The sequence below is a fragment of the Oryctolagus cuniculus genome, chromosome 6 (genome assembly GCF_964237555.1).
Source record: "Oryctolagus cuniculus chromosome 6, mOryCun1.1, whole genome shotgun sequence".
NCBI lineage: Eukaryota > Metazoa > Chordata > Mammalia > Lagomorpha > Leporidae > Oryctolagus > Oryctolagus cuniculus.
The window spans coordinates 35,137,516-35,157,540 of NC_091437.1; the positions used below are offsets into that span (position 1 = coordinate 35,137,516).

Genomic DNA, 20,025 nt, shown 5'->3' on the forward strand with positions numbered 1-20,025 from the left:
GCGGAAGTTACTTTAGCTCAAATGATAGGAACTTATCCACCTACAACTTCAGCAGGAGGTATTCACATCAGGCATTTGGAACAGTATTAGGACTACAAAGACTACTGTTACCAAGTCGCTAAAGGGAAATGTTAGCAATGCTTCCTTGAACAATGAAAGACTATTGTAAAAATGAACAGAGTAAGAAATTCTGGGTTTGCATTTCTATGTCACTATTTGCCATTTCTATGAAAGTTGTTTAAAAAATGCCTGTACCAGGGTTTCCTTAAGGGTTAACTTACATAATGCCTGTGAAAGCACCATGACCTGTACAGTATTCTGAAAAAGTGAGGTAGTCCTATCTCTGGAAATGGTTAAAGACACCTGATCTAAAATTATATGTCAAATTTTCTGCAGGTGCATTAGGATGTATCTCTCTGTCACTCTGTCATTTCTCTCAAATTATAGACACTAACCTTCTCTGTGTACACTGGAGGGGATATTAACAACAAGAAAAGCAGTGATAATGCATCAGCACAGAAAATAGAGTCTAGCCTGAAGACAAAAACAAATACAAACACACACTGGCCTTCTTGGCTATCCTTTAAAGAATCCATAGAAACCAAAGAAAATAAAAAGGACTTGAGTAACATCCAACATTTCTTATGTCCACTTATTTGGGCTGCCATGGAGACTGGCATTTTTTTGCAGGATTTCTAGGCATGACTTGTTTTTAATCCTCAGGAAAAGTGCTTCACTGTGAAGGAGAGCCAAAGGGTGTGAGCTAATTTTGGGTGGGTAAAGTACGAATAATTTTCTTTTTTTTACTAAAATCATCTTCTTAAAATTATTTTCAGTGAAGATTGCACCACTGCAGAAATAAACTTAAGCATCTTAAAATACTTCTTGAAATGAATATACAAAAAGATGAAGAGCTGTTGCTGAGTAACAATGAATATACGAAGATGATCATATTCAGAAATGGAGAAAATTAGAAGAAATCAATTTTGAATACTGGAGATGTTTCAAGGCAAAAAATTTGAGCTTTATCATAGAATATCTAGCACTAGGTATGTGGAGGGCTATTATGAGTTAGGGACCTATCTAAATAGGCTCTATTGTCTATCAGTACATTGAATATGCTAGGCACCTCTATGATGTGGGTAGATTTATTTCCTCAAATTTCAGGTGAGAAAAAAATAGTCTGTACATCATATGCACACCATCAATCAGTCTGACTGAATTCCAGTGTGGGCCAGGGATCAGATCTAGGTCAGTCCCTAACCTCCTTGTTTGCTCTGAAAGTTTGGGCAAGCTACTTCACCTTTGACAGCCTGAATTTTCTCCTGTGCAAACTAGGGATGGTGAGACCATTCATATACGGGTGTTGTAAGGATTTATTTAGACAATGGATCAAATGCCCTTTGAAAAAGCTGGAATGCATGGCAGATTAATAAATTAACACTCAATAGAAATATTAGTACTTTTAACGAATATTTACTATATTAATATATCGAGCAATTTTAATATAATGTTATATTAACATCACCAACAACATAAGTACAGTATGCACCCTTAACCATGGTTTCAGTTGCCCAGTCAACTGTGGTCCAAGATTATTACATGGAAAATTCCAGAAACAATTCATATGTTTAAATTGCATACTGTTCTGAATAACACGATGAAATCTCATGTCATCCAGCAGCATTCTTCCCAGGATATGAATCACTCCTTTGTCCAGTATATCCATGCTGTGTACACTATCTGCCCGTCAGTCACTGAGTGGCTTTCTTGATTATCAAAACGACTGCCAGGGTGTTACAGAGCTTGTGCTCAAGGAACTCTTAATTTACCCAACAATGGTTCCGAAGCCCAAGAGGAGAGATGCTGGCAATTTGGATATGCCAAAGAGAAGCCACAAAGTACTTCCTTTAAGTAAAAACGTAAAAGGTCTTCCCCAAAAGGCAAGTATCATAAGTTTTCCCTAATCCATGGTAACTAGAGCACAGAAATAAAACGTAATGCATTTGAGCAAGACTGACATTTTGAGATTTGATTATTGTTTATAGCTCTTGTCTCTACTGTAGAGAAATGGTGTTTTTTTCTTCTTGCTATTTGTTGACTTCTTTAATTAGTGGAGGGTTAAGCTTATGATTATAAAGTAAAGTGAAATTATGTCATTGTAAAAACTAAAAGAGAAAATAAGAAAGGAAAAAAGAGTGAGGGTGGGAATGTGGGCAGGATGGAAGGGGGGTGGGAAGTATCACTATGCTCCTAAATTTGTATTTATGAAATAAAGAAATTTGTTTACCTTATATAAACAAAAATTTTTTTTAAAAATAAATCAAGTTTAAAAAATAATGAAGAAACAAAATTGTAAGCTGAGGTTACTAAAAACCTGCAGCACAATAAGATATTTTGAGAGAGAGAATTCCCATCATTTTTATTATATTTTTCATATATTGTTATATTTTGTTAGTTACTGTTACTTTCTTATTTAGGTATTTATAAGAAAAAGCTCATGTGAGCTCTCATCTGTGATTTCAGGAATACATGGAGGTCTTGGGACATAGCCCTCATAGATAAGAGGTGACTAGTGAATCCTATTGTCATTATAACACTTAAATTAGTATCGGCCGGCGCCGCGGCTCACTAGGCTAATCCTCCACCTAGAGGCGCCGGCACACCGGGTTCTAGTCCCAGTCGGGGCGCCGGATTCTGTCCCGGTTGCCCCTCTTCCAGGCCAGCCCTCTGCTGTAGCCAGGAAGTGCAGTGGAGGATGGCCCAGGTGCTTGGGCCCTGCACCCCATGGGAGACCAGGAAAAGCATCTGGCTCCTGGCTCCTGCCATCGGATCAGCGCGGTGCGCCGGCTGCAGCGCGCCGACCGCAGCGGCCATTGGAGGGTGAACCAATGGCAAAGGAAGACCTTTCTCTCTGTCTCTCTCTCTCACTGTCCACTCTGCCTGTCAAAAAAAAATTAAATTAGTATCACTTTTTCAAGATTTTATTTATTTATTTGAGAGACAGAGTTGCAGAAAGAGAGAAGGAGAGAGAGAGAGAAAGCCTCCCATCTGCTGGTTTGCTCGCCAAATGGCCACAGCGTCTGGAGCTGCGCCTATCCAACGCCAGGAGCCAGGAGCTTTTTCCGGGTTCCCCTTGTGGCTGCAGGGGCCCAAGGACTTGGGCCATCTTCCACTGCCTTCCCAGGCCATAGCAGAGAGCTGGATCAGAAGAGGAGCAGCCGGGACATGAACCAGCACCCATATGGGACACTGGCACTGCAGGCAGAAGGTTAGCCTACTACACCACAGTGTCGGCCCCTTATATCACATTATTAAGATTGTAACAATTCTTTTCCTCATAGAAAGACATGTTCAAAGATAAAACTGGGTTTCAGGTGCCAGCATTGTAACTACCTACAAGGCCAGCATCCCATACAGGTGCCAGTTTGAGTCCTAACTGATCTACTTCTGATCCAGCTCTCTGCTATTGGCCTGGGGAAGCAGCGGAAAATGGCCCAAGTCCTTGGGCCCCTGCTACCAACATGGGAGACCTGGAAGAAGCTCCTGGCTCCTGCCTTCAGCCTGGCTCAGTTCTGGCCAGTGTAGCCATATAGGGAGTGAACCAGCAGATGGAAGATCTTTCTAACTCTGACTTTCAAACAAATAAATAAATCTTTAAACAACAACAACAATTTGGTTGTTATAGTATGTACTGAGTCTCCTAGCATTAGTGGCATCTGATTTTGGAAATATGTGCAGTCTGAGTAGGCCTAAGAAATAGGGTATGCAGCAAGGCAGGGGAGGACTGCACTGAATGGGATTTTGAAAGATGAGCTTCCAGATCCCTTCTACTCAAGAGTTTTTATGAAAACTTAATCCTACTGCAAAAAGGTTACAATATGACAGAAGAAAGAATTCACAACTACCTTACACAGACCCCTCTCTCTTCTATCCAAAATCGAGTGTGGCCTTTGTAATGCTGCTGAGATTAAAGATGGTGAAGATTTGAGCTTCAACATGATCTTAGCAATCTTGGATTAAAAATTAGACAGCCCAGGTGAAGGGTAGGCAGGGACTGAGGGGTTATCAAGGCCAGACGAGCTAACATGAGCTTTTGCTTGGATTATCTGCTTTAGAAGTTTCTGGAGATCTAATCTCACAGTAAGCTGGGAGGATTCTTCACGGGGACAAAGTAACTCTCACCCAGGAGATGTGAAGGAGGGAAGAGCTGCCGCTTTAGGCAGGTTGCTCCTACTGAAAGGCTTACACAACCTGGGGAAGTACAAAGAATTCTGGTTTTCGAATTTCTTGCTTTCGCCCACTTATGCTTCCCCAGACTGAACTCACAGTGCAGATAGCAAGAAATACCAACCTCAAATTTGGAATCTGAACCTGGAGGCTCTGGAAAGAGTCATTCAAGGATAGAGAAGACTGGCTGGCTGCCTGAAAGTACCACACAGGCAACACCGCGCAGTGGAATAAGACACTCAATATTACCTTGAAAAGACTATCATACAGAAAACGACAATTAGCAGTTTGATTCACCCACTTGTGTCACTGGGAGCAAATGTGTTAAAGAGGTTGAGCTTCCGTTTCTTCCCCAGTGAAGTCAGAATCGTAATCCCAGCTGCCTCTGTCCCAGGCCCACAATGCCGAGTGTTGGGCTCTGTAAGGAAGTGCTTTACAGTCCTGTGGGCTATTCCCAGGGTTGCAGCCCTGATTCCTCCCAGACACCGCGACCTAGGCGTGCTGCTCTGATGCCTCGAAATCCTGTTCTCAGCTCCTGTCCTTTCACCCCTTCTGTCACTGTGTCCTTACTATGCGTTGTAACTGTGGCCTATCTCCGGGGAATCCAGTGGGACGATTTCTCACCCCACAGAGGTCGCTGGTGTGTTCACAAAAGAGTCCACAAAAGAGACAGACAGAAGACAATATTGGTTTGATAGTTCAGGGTGCTGATCCAAGACAAAGCGACTGTGCGTAGAAATCTTTTCTCCACCCAAGCCTGACATCTCCCACCTCAGTAAGTGGCTGCAACAGTATTTATGCTACAGAGATGATAGGAAAATTTTAAAAGGGGGTCAGGTAAGCTTATTCAGCTCATACACTTGCTCAGGACCACTCGTGCTAAAGGAAAGAGCTGAGACTGTGGCAGGATGAAGTGACCTCAACACAGTGTGTGACCGACAGTCAACATCCAGTAAGCTGCAGCTGTTTATATGACCAACCCAAAGCATTCATGGCTCTGCCCTACACACACTGGATGTTCTGTAAACGCCAACAGGATTATTTATCCTGCTGGAAAACTGAGTGATGCCTCATTGCCCCAAAGGTTTCCAGTCTTTGAGCAGCCCACTCCCCAATAGCTAAACTGTCATTTTTATCATCAGAGCCTCGGAGGCACACCACGAGTGTAAAATCACATCTCGGTGTGGTTCACACACTCTCTCTAAAACCTGGCCCTTGGAAAGCACACTCATATTTATTCATAATAAAACTGCTTTATGGCTTGTTTGCCTTTGCTCTTTGGGGAAGACAACTGACAGGTGGTGAGGCTTTGCTTTAGCTCAGAGGCTGGGATTGCAATGACTGTCAAAAAGAGGGAGGCAGGTAGGGGCAGTGGCAGAGGGTGGACAAGGCTGTGCTCATCTTCAAGATGTAGGCTGCCAGTCTCTTGTCCGGGGAGGGGGCAATTATGCTTGACTGGCCTGCTGAGGCCCTGGATTGACAGGAAGCCTTGTTGAAGATTGAGAGTTTCCCATTTAAAAAGGCTCGACTGTATGGAAAATTGGCAGTGGTGGGATCCTTGGGGACCTCTGCTTCTTTGCTATCTCATGAATTTGTTCTCTGCAAAGCAGCAGCTGCATATGGTTACCAGCTTCTGGACTGATAAGCTTTGTCCTTTGAATGCAGTTTGTCAACCTGTCCTTGCTGCAATTAAGGGAGTCTGCCCCTCCTAGAAATATTACATTGCCCCAGGGAAAGTGAGAACCAACGCAGTGTTCATTCCTCGATTGTCAGACCTGGAAGGAATCATACAACAGGGCATCTGTCAACAGAAAGGCAGAGATGCCTGGACTGCTTGCTGCAAATGTGAGTCTTGGTCCCCACCCCACCTTCTTTATCTGAAGCTAGATTTTTAATAAATTCCTCCAGGTTATTCTATTGCCCCTGTGATGCTTGAGAGACACTTAAATGGAAAAACAGACTCATTCATCTGAATTACACATAGAGACATTGAGGCATTTAAATTTCATCCCCAAGGACAGATGACGGCAAATAACTCCCAGGTCTTCTGACTCTCAATCAAATGCTTTCTTGATCATCATGTTACCTTTGGCTTTCTAGAAACAAAAGTGTTTCCTCCATATACTTTATTTACACTGGGTCTGTTTATCCAACATTAAGGTTTAGCTGAGACAGGAGACAATGAGCTTTGGTAAATCCAAAGTCTATTTATTATTATTTTTGAAAATGGGGAAAAACAGATTTTGGAATAAATAAGGTATTGAAATTTAATAGTGATGTCAAAGAAAGAGGGGTAGATAAAATAGAATAAGGGTAATTGTTGGTTTGTGACCAATTGCTCATCGATCAAGAATGTTTTCTTCCTACACAAAGAATTATCTGAATAAGGCAACTTTATGTTGGTACAATTGTCCCAGTTTGCAGAGAGCAAAAATGTCTTTTGTGTGTTGGGTATTTCAAAAAATGTTTTCCTGGCCATGATATTATTTGGTATTCACAGTGCCGTAATGAGATATGTGCTAATGTATCCACCTAAGCAATGAGATTGAGACACAAAGAAACTTTTCTACAACTAGTTAGAAACTAACTCCAGTCCAGATACAATCAGAACACTAATAAGCTTTAGAGAGTTTCCTATATGCCAACCAGCACTTTGAGCACTTGACAAATATGTCCTTATTTAACTCTTATCAGTACTACACATATTTGTCTAATTTATACCTATCTCAACCCTATAAAATAGTGGTAGTATTTTTTAATGAAGAAACTCAGAGATAAGGACTAAATCACCTTTCATTCACTCCTCTACTTCTTCAAAAATATTTGTTGAATTCAAGAAGTTTTGGAGATTACTTAGGCTCTAGAGATATTAAGTAAGCTAAGTGCCTGTTTTCATAATGATTACACTTGAATGGGGAAAAGATCGGCACAAAACAAGCGAGTAAATCAATGTATAAACTGCTAAAAGTGACCGAGAGAAGGAGTGAGCACAGAGGTATCTGCAGGGAAGGGCTGGAGGTAACACTGTGATGTGGTGTCAGGAAACGCCTTTGACTCTGAGAGACAGGAAACCACTGAGGGTGTGGAGCAGCAGAGTGACAGGACTTGACGTGCTTTGGAAGTTTCTCGGAATTGTGTAAGCGGAATAACCTATGGAGGGCGAGGCTGGAACTTCCCAAGGTTATACAATTAAGTGTTGGGAGGTAATGGGTGTGGGTGTCATTGTATCCACTTTAATACCTGACCTCCTAAACCAACTTTCTGAGAAGGGACAGGTCCACCTGGTGAGTAAGTTACTCTCTCTGTAGCACATGTTTGGCTCCCTCTTGCGACACACAGAAGCATCTCCATGTGTACCAAGGTTGTTGCCCTCTCTGACAACTGGCAGGAGTCCATTGCCACAGCCTCAGGTGGCCCTCACTCACCTTGGACTTCTCTTGGTGCAGCTCTATCTGAATGTCTGTGAGCTTGGTCCTGAGGTCTTCGTTGGCAGCTTGAAGGGCGACAATGAGTGCCTCGGGCTTCTCGCCCTTATTTCGCCCTTTCTTAGACATTGTTCCTTTCGAAATGGAGTCTGTTGGTGTCTAATTCCTTTCAAACAGGTGCTGCCATGGTACTGATTCTTATCCTGGGGTATGATGTTTCAGCATCTATTGCAGGGTGCTCCTTGGTAAGGTTTTCTCAACCGTTGCCCTGGAAGCCCTGAGAAGAAATAAAGATAACAGTTACAGTTCTGCAAAGACAGGCAGTTAGACTGAGCTAAGTGCCAGTCAGTCCACTGTCAGCCTGAGTTGCTATAGGAGCCTCCTTCCGAGGTTCTCCTGTCTGCAGGCTCTCCTCCTGTCCGCTCTGCACATAAATCTAGAGTGATTTTCCAGAAGGCTAAGCTGCTCATGTCAATGTCCTCCATCTACAAGCATATGTCTTTCATGGTGTGGACTGCTCTTTCTGCCTCAGCCTCCCACACTGTTGTCCTATCTTCTCCACAGCGTTCACTGACACTCTGCCCACAGACGGCAGAGTTCTCAAGGAAGTCACCTGTTTGTTGACCTCAGAGTGCAGAGAGCCTCAATTTTATGAAAACCCAACACACGAAGGCAGATGATTATACAATGGCTAAACTTGGGGGAGGAGGGAATTACTGGAATGAATTATTGCAATGAGTCACTCACATGTTCATTCATTTAGTTGATATTACTAGAATTCCTTCCATATGATGTGTTGGTACAGTAAGCTGAAAGCAAAAACAAAAAAAGGACTTCAAAGGCAAAAAAAAATATATAATCTGTTGTCTACCATCACCTTCAGCTATTTGATAAGTGTTTCAAAAGATCGGGTCAGTGCTGTGTCTCTCTTTCTCTCTCTCTGTCTTTGTCCCTCCCTCTCTCCCTCCTTCCCTCTCTCTCTCTCCATCACTCCGTCTCTCTATCTCTGCCTTTCAAATAAATAAGGAAACATTTTTTTCATAAAAAAGAAGCACACACTAATGATTTCTGAAAAAAGGACACCTTTCTGCCTGGCTGAATAAGGAAGACCCCTTGACAAGGGGCTAATGCCCTGGTACTTGAGGAGTAGGTGGGGTATTATAGAGAGAGAAACAGGAGAAGTGTCCTGGGCTAAGGAAATTGCTAGTGCTGACACAGAGAGGAATCAGTGACTGTTTTAAGGTGGGGGGCAGGGTGGGGCCTGATTAATCACATCCCAGAAATGCTGATGGGCATCACTGCTAGAAGAATTTCATGGAAATTATAGATGGTAGGAGATAGAGAATTCCAAGCTTAGAAGTTTGGAATCTTTGCAGTAAACAAAGGGGAGGATGTTGACGTTTTGGAAGGTGTGAGTCCTGGCCATCACAGAATAATGGGGTGGTATGATTGTTGTGGTGGTAGACTGGGAAGAGAACAGAGGCAGACAGGAGACAGGAGACTCTTGATTCTGCCCAGGTGAATGGTGATGAAGACATAATCAGAACCACGGCAACAGCAAAGAGAAAGGGGGGTAAACATGTGTCTGAACTTACAAACCTTTAAATCCTTCCTAAGAACAAGAGGGGGAGAGAGTCATTGGAAAAATCATGATGACATGACAAGACTCTACAGCAGTGCTTATGCAACTTGTCAGAAAACTGGCTGTCATGTCCATTGAAGTATTTCAGAACAAAACTAAGGAGAACTCCCGCTGGTCACCCATGTGGTCCAGCACCTGCTACTCCCCTAAGACCATGGCAGTTGTCTTTGAGGACCAACACTGGGATCCTGGGCTTCGTGCCATCCCCTCATGAGTTGTGGCTGTGCCCTTTTGTGTGAGTCTCTGGGGAGATGAGGACAGAAAACGTTTAGGGGAGACGGAGTGTGAGCTTGTCTACAGCACTCAGGGAACTGCCCACTACATTCCATCCTGTGCTAGGACGCTGGATTACCCTTCATGCTTCTTTTGCAAGTCTTGCCAAGTCATGAAAATGCAGAGGGTGGAGACCTCTGCGAGGCTACCTTTCCTTTTCTAGCATTGAAATAAACTCAGTAAGCATCTAAAGATTTGTAAGTCACAATCAGAATTGACAATAAATAAGAGAGTTCTCAAGTAGGTCCTGGGTAAGTATATTCACATATAAGAGGTTTCTCTTCCTATAGTTGATCTCTACATGGTGCCATTCTCTGCACTTCTCTAGCTGATCTCCAAGGGCATCATCTATATAATTACAAGTCCTAGTTTTATATTCACAGCTTTGACCATTCTCCAAACCCAAGATTTGTAAACAAATTCAACTGCTTACTTTTACCAAATCCACTTGAATTCATGATTGGTACTTCAAATCTAACATGAGTATGTCTTTATTGTTAGTTTCATAGAACCTTATTTTCCCCTGTTCATCAGCACATGCCCATCTGTTCCAAATATAAGCTTAAAAGTCAACCTGTCTTCTATTTTATTCCTTGTTTTCTCCTATCCAGTTCACCACAAAGTCTTGTCTGCTTTACCTATAAAATATGACTCTCTCTGACTAATTTCTCTAAAACCCCTAAAGTGCTATTGGAACACAGAGGAGAAAGGATATTGGAAAAAGCTTCATAGTCACTTCATACCTGTAATGTTTCCCTGAGTGAAAAAAGGCTTTTCTAAATGGAGTCACACGATGGCACAGGAAAGAGCTGAAGCAGAAGTCAGCAGAAATTTGCCTGATGTATTTAGCAAGGGCTGAGAATTGGGAGCAAACAGACTGGGGTCAGATTTCAAAGATTCTTGCACAAAGGGCTAAAGAGTTTGGACTTGATTATGTAGAAATGAGCAAAAATGGCAGCATTTGGATATAAACATAATAATAATAATAATGAGTAGACAGTGACAGACTGCTTACTATGTACCCATCAATGGAGTAATCATTTAATATTGATTTCATTTTTTAAAACTATTTATTTATTTATTTGAGAGGTAGAATTACAGAGAGAGGGAGAGAGAGAGAAAGGTCTTTTGGTTCACTCTCTAGATGGCCACAACTACCAGAGCTGAGTCAACCTGAAGCCTGGAGCCAGGAGCTTATTCTGGGTCTCCCCCATGGGTGCAGGGACACTAGAACATGCACTATTTTCCACTGCTTTCCCAGGCCATTAGCAGAGAGCTGGATTGGAAGTGGAGCCGCTGGGATGCGCACATATGGCATGCCAGCAACTCAGGTAGAGGCTTAGCCTACTACGCCACAGCGTGGACATCATTTAATTCACATAAAAATTCAGGGGAAATGATTCACAGAAAGGTTAAGTAAGTTGCCTAAGTTCATGAGTCAATAGGTAGTGTGGCTTGGACTTTTGAGACTGGGACCCCAATTCTCTAAGCTGCGTTGCCTTCTCCTTGTATTTTAGAAAGATAATGGTCAGTGTTAATGGAGGTAAGTTTCTAAGGGAGGCGGGAACTGGTGGCAGATCAACTAGACTGCTCTAATGGTCTAGACCAGGGGTAAGAATGTCCTGAACATGACCATGACTATGGGAATAAAAAAGTACGTGGTAAATTTTGATGCATGAAGACACTAGCAGAATCATGTACCACTTTTAAGCATTTTTACTGGTTTGGAAACTCTTCCATTATAAATAATGGAAGTTTTCTGAAATTGCTTAGAGCAAAAATGTGCAAAACAATAGGTATTTTTTACATCTTGATTTATAATCCTTCCCAAGAAAAATAACACAAATAGGGTGTGCCTTCCAAATCTGTGGGATGCACATTTTTAGAATTAACCAATTGTAGATAGAAAATAATAAGATATTACATCTCAATATGGAAATGCTTTCCTCATCATTATTCCCTAAACAATACATAACACCTACATTGCATTAGCAATTATAAATAATGTACAGATGATTGAAAGTATATGGGAGGAAGTGTGCAGGTTATATACAAATATCAAAGCATCTTCTATAAGGGACGTGAACATCCATGGTTTTGGTATCTGCAGAGGGCCTTGAAAGGACTGTTTTGTGTGCCGGATTGCCTGTACTTTTAATCTGGGAAATACTGTGACTGATGAGTAGAACGATGGAGTAAAAATCAGATACTCATATGTGTTCAGGTAAGGCAAAAAGTATTTGGAAATTCCTGATGAAATAAGCTTTTGGATTCATTAAGGTGAACAACTTCATTAGTGGGGTTCTCTTACACCACTCTGGTGGAGGAGAACTGTCCAAAGTCACCTCCACTTCTGATGGGAGCCTGGGAAGCTCTTGATTTTAATTCTCTGGTATCACTACTATAACACTTCTGTCTCCTTATGCTATCCTTTTTTCCAGAGGTGAGATTTAATTCACATACCCTGGAATTCATACTTTTATAGTGTAAAATTTAGTTTTTTAAAGCACATTCACAGGGTTATGCAATGATCACCACAATGTGCAGAACATTTTTGCCAAACCAAAAGGAGTTCCTTTACCTAGTGGCAGTCGTTCACTATTGGCCACCAAACTCTCCTAGCCCTAGATGATTGGCAGTCTACTTTTATTATCTATGGATTTGCGTGTTCTGGTCATTTTTCTATAGAGGGACTCATACAACACGTTTTCAGGCATTTTTGTGTGACCAGCATCTTCTTCTTTAGCATAATACTTTTATGGTTTATCCATGTTGTGACATGCATTGATATTTCATTTTTTGTTGCTAAATAATATCCTGCTGTATGTATAAATTGCATTTTATGGATCTGTCTATCATTTAATGAACACTTGTGTTTGCCTCTGCATAAGAGGCTTAAAAGATCATCATGAGAAGGAACACACCCCTTCAATGATGTAATGCCGGTGCCCGGAGGGCTCACTGCATGCAGACTGGCTGTTTCTAGACCATCTGGAGAGTCCTTGTCAGTGATGATGTCTTATTTTTGGCAGATTATCTGGGGAAGGGATAAAAGCCCTGTTCAATCGAGGGCGAATCCCTGTGGGAACTTTACAACATAAAAATACCTGAAGGAACTATTTAAGTGAACCCTAGGTTTTCAGCTCTTAACTGCATGGACAGGCAGCCACAGAGCCAGACAACACTGTGAGTTTCAAAGATGTGAATTTCAGCCCTCCTTTCAGGTCTGACCCCATCCCTGATCAGGTACCTCTTACAGCCACGAAGACTGAGTTTCTCTGTATAACAACATCTCTGTACAGATATTAGAGATCTTAGAGAGAGCCTCTCAGGATACTTGCATTTTAAAGTGAAAACCGTTGCTTGAAAGCAAGCCTGAAGGTAGAAACAATATTAGTGGCAAAACTACAGCATCATTCATTCACTTAGCAGACGTTCACTGAGGTGGAAATGCACTCGTACTTAGAGCAGGGCTTCCCACATCTTTGGTCTGGTGGCTCCAGAATCCACTAGAGCGCTTCAGTGATTCAGAGCTGTACCTCTGGAAATCGGATGTGGTTGTTCTCAATGACTGATACACAAGCATTCTGAGAACTTCAGGTTAGGAGTATGGGCTATGGAACCAGAATCCAGTTTAAATCCCACCTCGCATTTAGTAGTCATATGACAAGTGAGCCAAATAACTCACTCACTCCCAAGGCCTAAATATCTAAATACCTTTTGTCTTTAGAATAGTGGTGAGAAGGATCAGTGTGTTTAGTAGCCATGGCTTTGGACTGTTTGACAATTACCTGACAGAACATGACTGATGTTCTCACACAGTTCCTGATGTATGAGTGTTAGCATTTTGCTGTTTTACATTTCTACAATTGGCCAAGTGGAGGAAATGAAATAGCCTGTGAGTATTGTCCTCAAGATGATTACACTGAGTAAGGAAGAGACAACGGTATGTACACGTCGCTCCCCGTCTTCGTGGAGGAACGACACAGGACCCTGCGCTGTTCTTTTGTCTGCTCAGCCCTTCCCGGGTTTGCTGCTGGTTCTTCCCGGGTTGGCTACCGACCCTTCCACCTCCGTGGAAGGGCGGTTCCCCCTGCCACCTTCCCCACTTCCGCGGGGGAGCGGCACACCACTGGCCGGCTCTCTCGGGGGCTGCACAGGTGTTCCTTCAGATGTTCCTCTTAGATGTTCCTGGTGCATGTTGTCTCTCTCCTCCTTTATAGTCCTCTTCCACCAATCCCAACTCTGCTACCCACATGCTGAGTACGCTGCTCTCCTCCAATCAGGAGCAGGTCCTACAGTTTATTGGTTGAACTGGAGGCAGCTGTGTAGAAGCTGTTTCCTCCTCTCCCAGTGCCATGTTGTGGGAGAGCAGATGCATAGAATAAGTCTTAATTCCAGTAACTTAGTCTAGTCCGAGTTGCTCCCAGTTGCTCCCCACAGTACACACTATGGAATACTAACCAGTGGTAAAAAAAGAATGAAACCTGTTGTTTACAAGAAAATGGATTCAACTGAAAACCATTATATTTAGTGAAATAAGCCAGACCGAAAAACACAAATACCATATGTTCTCCCTGATCTGTGGTAAGTAATAGAGTATCTAAAAGGTAACCTACAGGAGTGAAATTGACACTTTGAGATTTGATGAGTTTTTTTAAATTTTTTTTAACTTTTATTTAATGAATATAAATTTCCAAAGTACAGCTTATGGATTACAATGGCTTTTCCCCCCCATAACGTCACTCCCACCCGCAACCCTCCCCTTTCCCACTCCCTCTCCCCTTCCATTCACATCAAGATTCATTTTCAATTCTCTTTATATACAGAAGATCAGTTTACTATACATTAAGGAAAGATTTCAACAGTTTGCTCCCACACAGAAACATAAAGTGAAAAATACTGTTTGAGTACTAGTTATAGCATTAAATCTCAATGTACAGCACACTAAGGACAGAGATCCTACATGAGGAGTAAGTGCACAGTGACTCTTGTTGTTGATTTAACAAATTGACACTCTTGTTTATGGCACCAGTAATCACCCTAGGCTCTTGTCATGAGCTGCCAAGGCTATGGAAGCCCCCTGAGTTCACCGACTCTGATCATATTTAAACAAGGCCATGGTCAAAGTGGAAGTTCTCTCCTCCCTTCAGAGAAAGGTACCTCCTTCTTTGATGACCTGTTCTTTCCACTGGGATCTCACTGGCGGAGATCTTTCATTTAGGTGTGGTTTTTTTTGTTTGTTTGTTTTTTGTTTTTTGTTTTTTTGCTTTGTTTTTGCCAGAGTGTCTTGGCTTTCCATGCCTGAAATACTCTCATGGGCTTTTCAGCCAGATCCGAATGCCTTAAGGGCTGATTCTGAGGACAGAGTGCTGTTAGGACATCTGCCATTCTATGGGTCTGCTGTGTATCTCACTTCCCATGTTGGATCATTCTCTCCCTTTTTTATTCTATCAGCTAGTATTAGCAGACACTAGTCTTGTTTATGTGATCCCTTTGGTTCTTAGTCCTTTCATTATGATCAATTGTGAACAGAAATTGATCACTGGGACTAATGAGATGGCACTGGTACATGCCACCTCAATGGGATTGAATTGGAATCCCCTGGTATGTTTCTAACTCTACCGTTTGAGGTAAGTCAGCTTGAGCATGTCCCGAATTGCACATCTCTTCCCTCTCTTATTCCCACTCTTATATTTAACAGCAATCACTTTTCAGTTAAATTTCAGCACTTAAGAAGAATTGTGTATTGATTACAGTATTCAACCAAAAGTATTAAGTAGAACAAACAAAAAAAATACTAAGAGGGATAACATATTAAGTTGTTCATCAACAGTAAGGGTGAGGGCTGATAGGCCTTGTCCGGACTGTTGAGGAACAGTGTTTTTGTTTTTCATACTATTTGTCGAACAGTTTACTTAGTGTGGGGTTAATCTTCTGAATATAAAGTTAATTGAAAATAGATCTTTGTAAAAATAAGAATGGGAATAGGAGAGGATGGAGGAAGAAAGGTGGGAGTGTGGGTAGGAGAGAGGGTAGGGTGGAAGGAATCACTGTGTACCTAAATTTTGTATGTATTAAATGCATGAAGTTTGTATTCCTTAAATAAAACTTTAAAAAAGATAAAACATAAATTAAATAATACTCAAAAAATAAAAAATGGAGTTTATAAATTTTTCTAAAGAGAGATGTTACTCTACTATAGTTTTACTGATCTGTGATTACTGTAAAATTCATTGTACATGGTGAAATTGTTATTTTTCCATTTAATTACTGCTTATAGCCATAGCCATTGTCTATATTCCCACTAAACTATGGTTTTTTTGTTTGTTTGTTTTTTTTACTTTTTAGTTATGCATTATAATCAGTATCTCATGTACTTGGATCTTGTGGTGGGAGCACTTAAAATCCACTCTCAGCAATTTTCAAGCACATGGTACTTTGCTGTTAATTATATTCACCATGCTGTACAATAGATTTTCAGGATTTATTCCTTGAAGCTAACTAAAGTTTTGGATCCTCTCACCAACAGCTCCCCATATCCCACCCCACCTTATGAATTTGACTTTTTTACATTCCTCCATGTAAGGAAGATCATGTGGTATTCATTTCTATGTGTCTCACTTTTTTACTTAACATACTATCCTCCGGGTTCATCCATATGTGACAAATGACAGAATTTCCTCTGTTTTTAAAGGTGAAAAATATTCCAGTGTGTATTCATACCACACTTTCTTTATTCATCTGTCCATGGATAAATACTTAGTTTGCTCCTTTATATTATCTATTGTGAATAACGGCATTATTGTTATTTTAATGACACACATTTCAAGATTGAAAATCAAGAAATCAGAGTCATATTAAATCAATTTATCAGTATTCAAATACGATGAATTTGCCATTATCGTTGATTACAATTCTAGTTGTATAGTCTGTCCAGGGAAGTAAAAAATATCCTAGAAATCCTAATATTTTGCTGTCCAATTACCTTTTCAACTGCCTCTCATATCCTAAAATACTCAGAATTCCTTGTCAGAAATGTGGTCACGACTTTGGTCAAGAAAATAATGGCCACCATTAAGGAGAACTCTTCTGGGGATTTTGTAGATGTTAAAACATTTATTATTCATACCCTATAGTGGTACCTAGCCTGAAAGAGACAAACATTTGCAAAGGAAACAAATATCCAGAGAGTTGTGGAGAGTAACTGCTGTGGGGTAGTCAAAGTGGCTTGAGGGAGTTTAAAGACCTCACAAAAAGACCATCATGTGAGCTGGGCCTGGATGATGCTGTCTACTACTTAATGAGCTCTGCCTGACTCTATGCTGTGTACTAACTCATTGAAATATCCTGATTAATTCTTTCTAGTATTCACTCTTATTGCTGTTTTAGATAGGGAAATCGAGGATAAAAGAGGTCAATAGTTGGAAAAATTATAATCATGGAATGGCAGAGCTGCAACTCAAACATACATCTGTGGTTAGTAACTACAGCAACTCTTAAAGAATAACAGGATTCAGTACTGGTTGCTGGTAGACTACAGAGGTGACAAAGGAAGTATTAACTGGGGGCCCAGAAAACAGAATAGTGGAAGGTAGTGAATAAGAAATCAGAAAACTGTATGTGATCCAAGGTGGCTAAATAGAAAAAGGATGTGCTGATTTCGACCACGGGACGATACAGAAGAAAAGGGGAAGAACCACACTCCCAGGGGATAGTTGGAGAGACATTTGCTGTGTAAAATCTACAGAAAGAAGGGAAACACTGCGGAGCAGCAGGGCCAGTACAGTCATGCAACAGTGAGCAGGGCACCTCTGGTAGCAGGTGGCTGGAAGGGACATCACCTTCTTGGAGTGAGGTGAGAGGAATTGTGCCACTGGTGATACTGCCAGAGGGAGAACCTCGCAGTCCCCACTGAATTTGAGTCTGGCCTAAAGGTAGTCAAATTATCCCTGTTCACAGATGATATAATGCTATACAAAGGGGAATCAAAAGATTCCACTAAGAGATTATTGGAACTCAGAGTTCGGAAAAATTGCATGATATAAAATCAACACACAGAAATCAGTAACATTTGCGTACACAACCAATGTCATGACTGAGAAAGAACTTGTAAGATCAGTCCCATTCACAATTGCTACAAAAAATTTAAATACCTTGGAATAAAGTTAACCAAGGATGTCAAAGATCTGTAGAATGAAAATTACAAAAGATTAAGGAAATGCGGTAAAATATATAAATTTTCCAAAAATATGGAAAAAAAAAACTTTCATGTTTGCGGATTGATTACCTCAAAATATCCATTCAAGACAAAGCAATTTATAGATCCAATACAATCCTAATCAAAATACCAAAGAAATTCTTGTCACATCATAAGAGACTTCAAATAGTTAAAACAATTTCAAACAATAAAAATATAGCTTGAGATATCACAATCCCAGATTTCAAGACATATTAGGGGCCAACACTGTGCTGTAGCAGGTATAACCATCGCCTGTAGTGCCAGGGTCCCATATGGGTGCCGGTTCAACACCCAGATGCTCCACTTCTGATCCAGCACTCTGCTATGGCCTGGAAAAGCAGTAGAAGATGGCCCAAGTCCTTGGGCTCCTGCACCCATGTGAGAGAACCAGAAGAAGCTCCTGGCTCCTGGCTTTGGATAATGGGGGAGTGAACCAGTGGATAGAAGACCTCTCTCTCCATCTCTCTCTCTCTGCCTCTCCTTCTCTCTGTGTAACTCTGACTTTCAAATAAATAAATAAGAACAAGACATATTACAGGAAAGTTATATTCAATACAGCCTGATATTGGCACAAAGATAGACATGTGGACCAATGGAATGGACTAGAAACCCAGAAATCAATCCATGCATTTACAATCAACTACCTTGACAAATGAGCTAAAATCACTCCCTGAAGAAAGGACAGTGTCTTTTAAAACTATGTTGACCCAAATAGCACTCTGTCCTCAGAAAAAACCTTTAAGGCATTCAGATCTGGCTAAAAAGCCCATGAGAGCTTTCAGGCATGGAAAGCCAAGACATTGTGGCAAAAAAAGGACCTAAATGAAAGATCTCTGTGAGTGAGATCCCAGTGGAAAGAAGGGGCCATCAATGAAGGAGGCACCTTTCTCTGAAAGGAGGAGAGAACTTCCACTTTGATTATGGCCCTAGCTACATAATGTCAGAGTTTGTGGACTCAAGAGGCTTCCATAGCCTTGGCAGCTCATGACAAGAGCCTTGGGTGATTACTGGTGCCATAAACAAGAGTGTCAATTGTTAAATCAACAACAGGAGTCACTATGCACTGTGCACTCCCTCTCCCATCCCCATGTAGGACCTCTGTCCTTAATGTTTTGTACTATGAGAATTAATGGTAAAACTAGTCTTCAAACAGTACTTTATACTTTGTGTGTCTGTGTGGGTGCAAACTGTTGAAATTTTTACTTAGTATAGAGTTGATCTTCTTTATATAAAAATGATTAAAAACGAATCTTAATTAAGAATGGGATGGGAGGGCCGGTGCCGCGGCTCACTAGGCTAATCCTCCGCCTAGCGGCGCCGGCACACTGGGTTCTAGTCCCGGTCGGGGCACCGGATTCTGTCCCGGTTGCCCCTCTTCCAGGCCAGCCCTCTGCTGTGGCCAGGGAGTGCAGTGGAGGATGGCCCAAGTGCTTGGGCCCTACACCCCATGGGAGACCAGGAAAGGCACCTGGCTCCTGGCTCCTGGCTCCTGCCATCGGATCAGCGTGGTGCCCCGGCCGCAGCGCGCCGGCCGTGGCGGCCATTGGAGGGTGAACCAACGGCAAAGGAAGACCTTTCTCTCTGTCTCTCTCTCTCTGTCCACTCTGCCTGTCAAAAAAAAAAAAAAAAAAAAAAAAAAAAAAAAAAAAAAAAAAGAATGGGATGGGAGAAGGAGTAGGAGGTAGGTCGGTTTGGGGGTGGGAGGGCAGGTTTGGGAGGAAGAACCACTATAATCCAAAAATTGTATCTATGAAATTTATATTTATAAGTAAAAGCTTTCTATAAAAAAATTGTGTTGGGAAATCAGATCTCTGCAAGCAGAAGTATGCAAGAAGACCCCTAACTTACACTCTATAGAAAAATCAACTCTTGGTGGATCAAGGATGTAAACCCAAGACCTGAAACCATCACATTACTAGAGGACAACATCAGAGAAACACTGTAAGGCATCAGCACAGGCAATGACTTCTTGGATAAGACCCCAGAAGTACAGGCAACAACAGCTCTAATAGACAAATGAGATTACCTCAAGCTAAGAGCTTCTGCATAGCAAAGAAAACAGTCAACCAAGTGAAAAGGCCACTGACAGAATGGGAGAAGCTACAAACTATGCATATGATAAAGGATCTATCTATCTATCTTTATATCTTTCTATTTTTCTATCTATCTTCTATAGATATTTGCTAAGGATGTGAACAGGCATATTTCAAAGG

At 41.5% G+C, this 20,025-nt stretch overlaps 1 protein-coding gene across 3 annotated transcripts in view; it reads right to left on the minus strand.

Annotated features, from left to right (window-relative positions):
- Positions 1-20,025, minus strand: part of JAKMIP2 (janus kinase and microtubule interacting protein 2) — a 200,710-nt gene that overhangs the window by 67,963 nt on the left and 112,722 nt on the right. For all 3 annotated transcript variants that reach the window (XM_008255199.3, XM_051844377.2, XM_002710292.4), the window contains exon 2: positions 7,656-7,932. In XM_008255199.3, coding sequence (XP_008253421.1) covers positions 7,656-7,784 — 129 coding nt within the window. In that variant the 5' untranslated portion in view covers positions 7,785-7,932. The remainder of the gene's footprint in view (positions 1-7,655; positions 7,933-20,025) is intronic.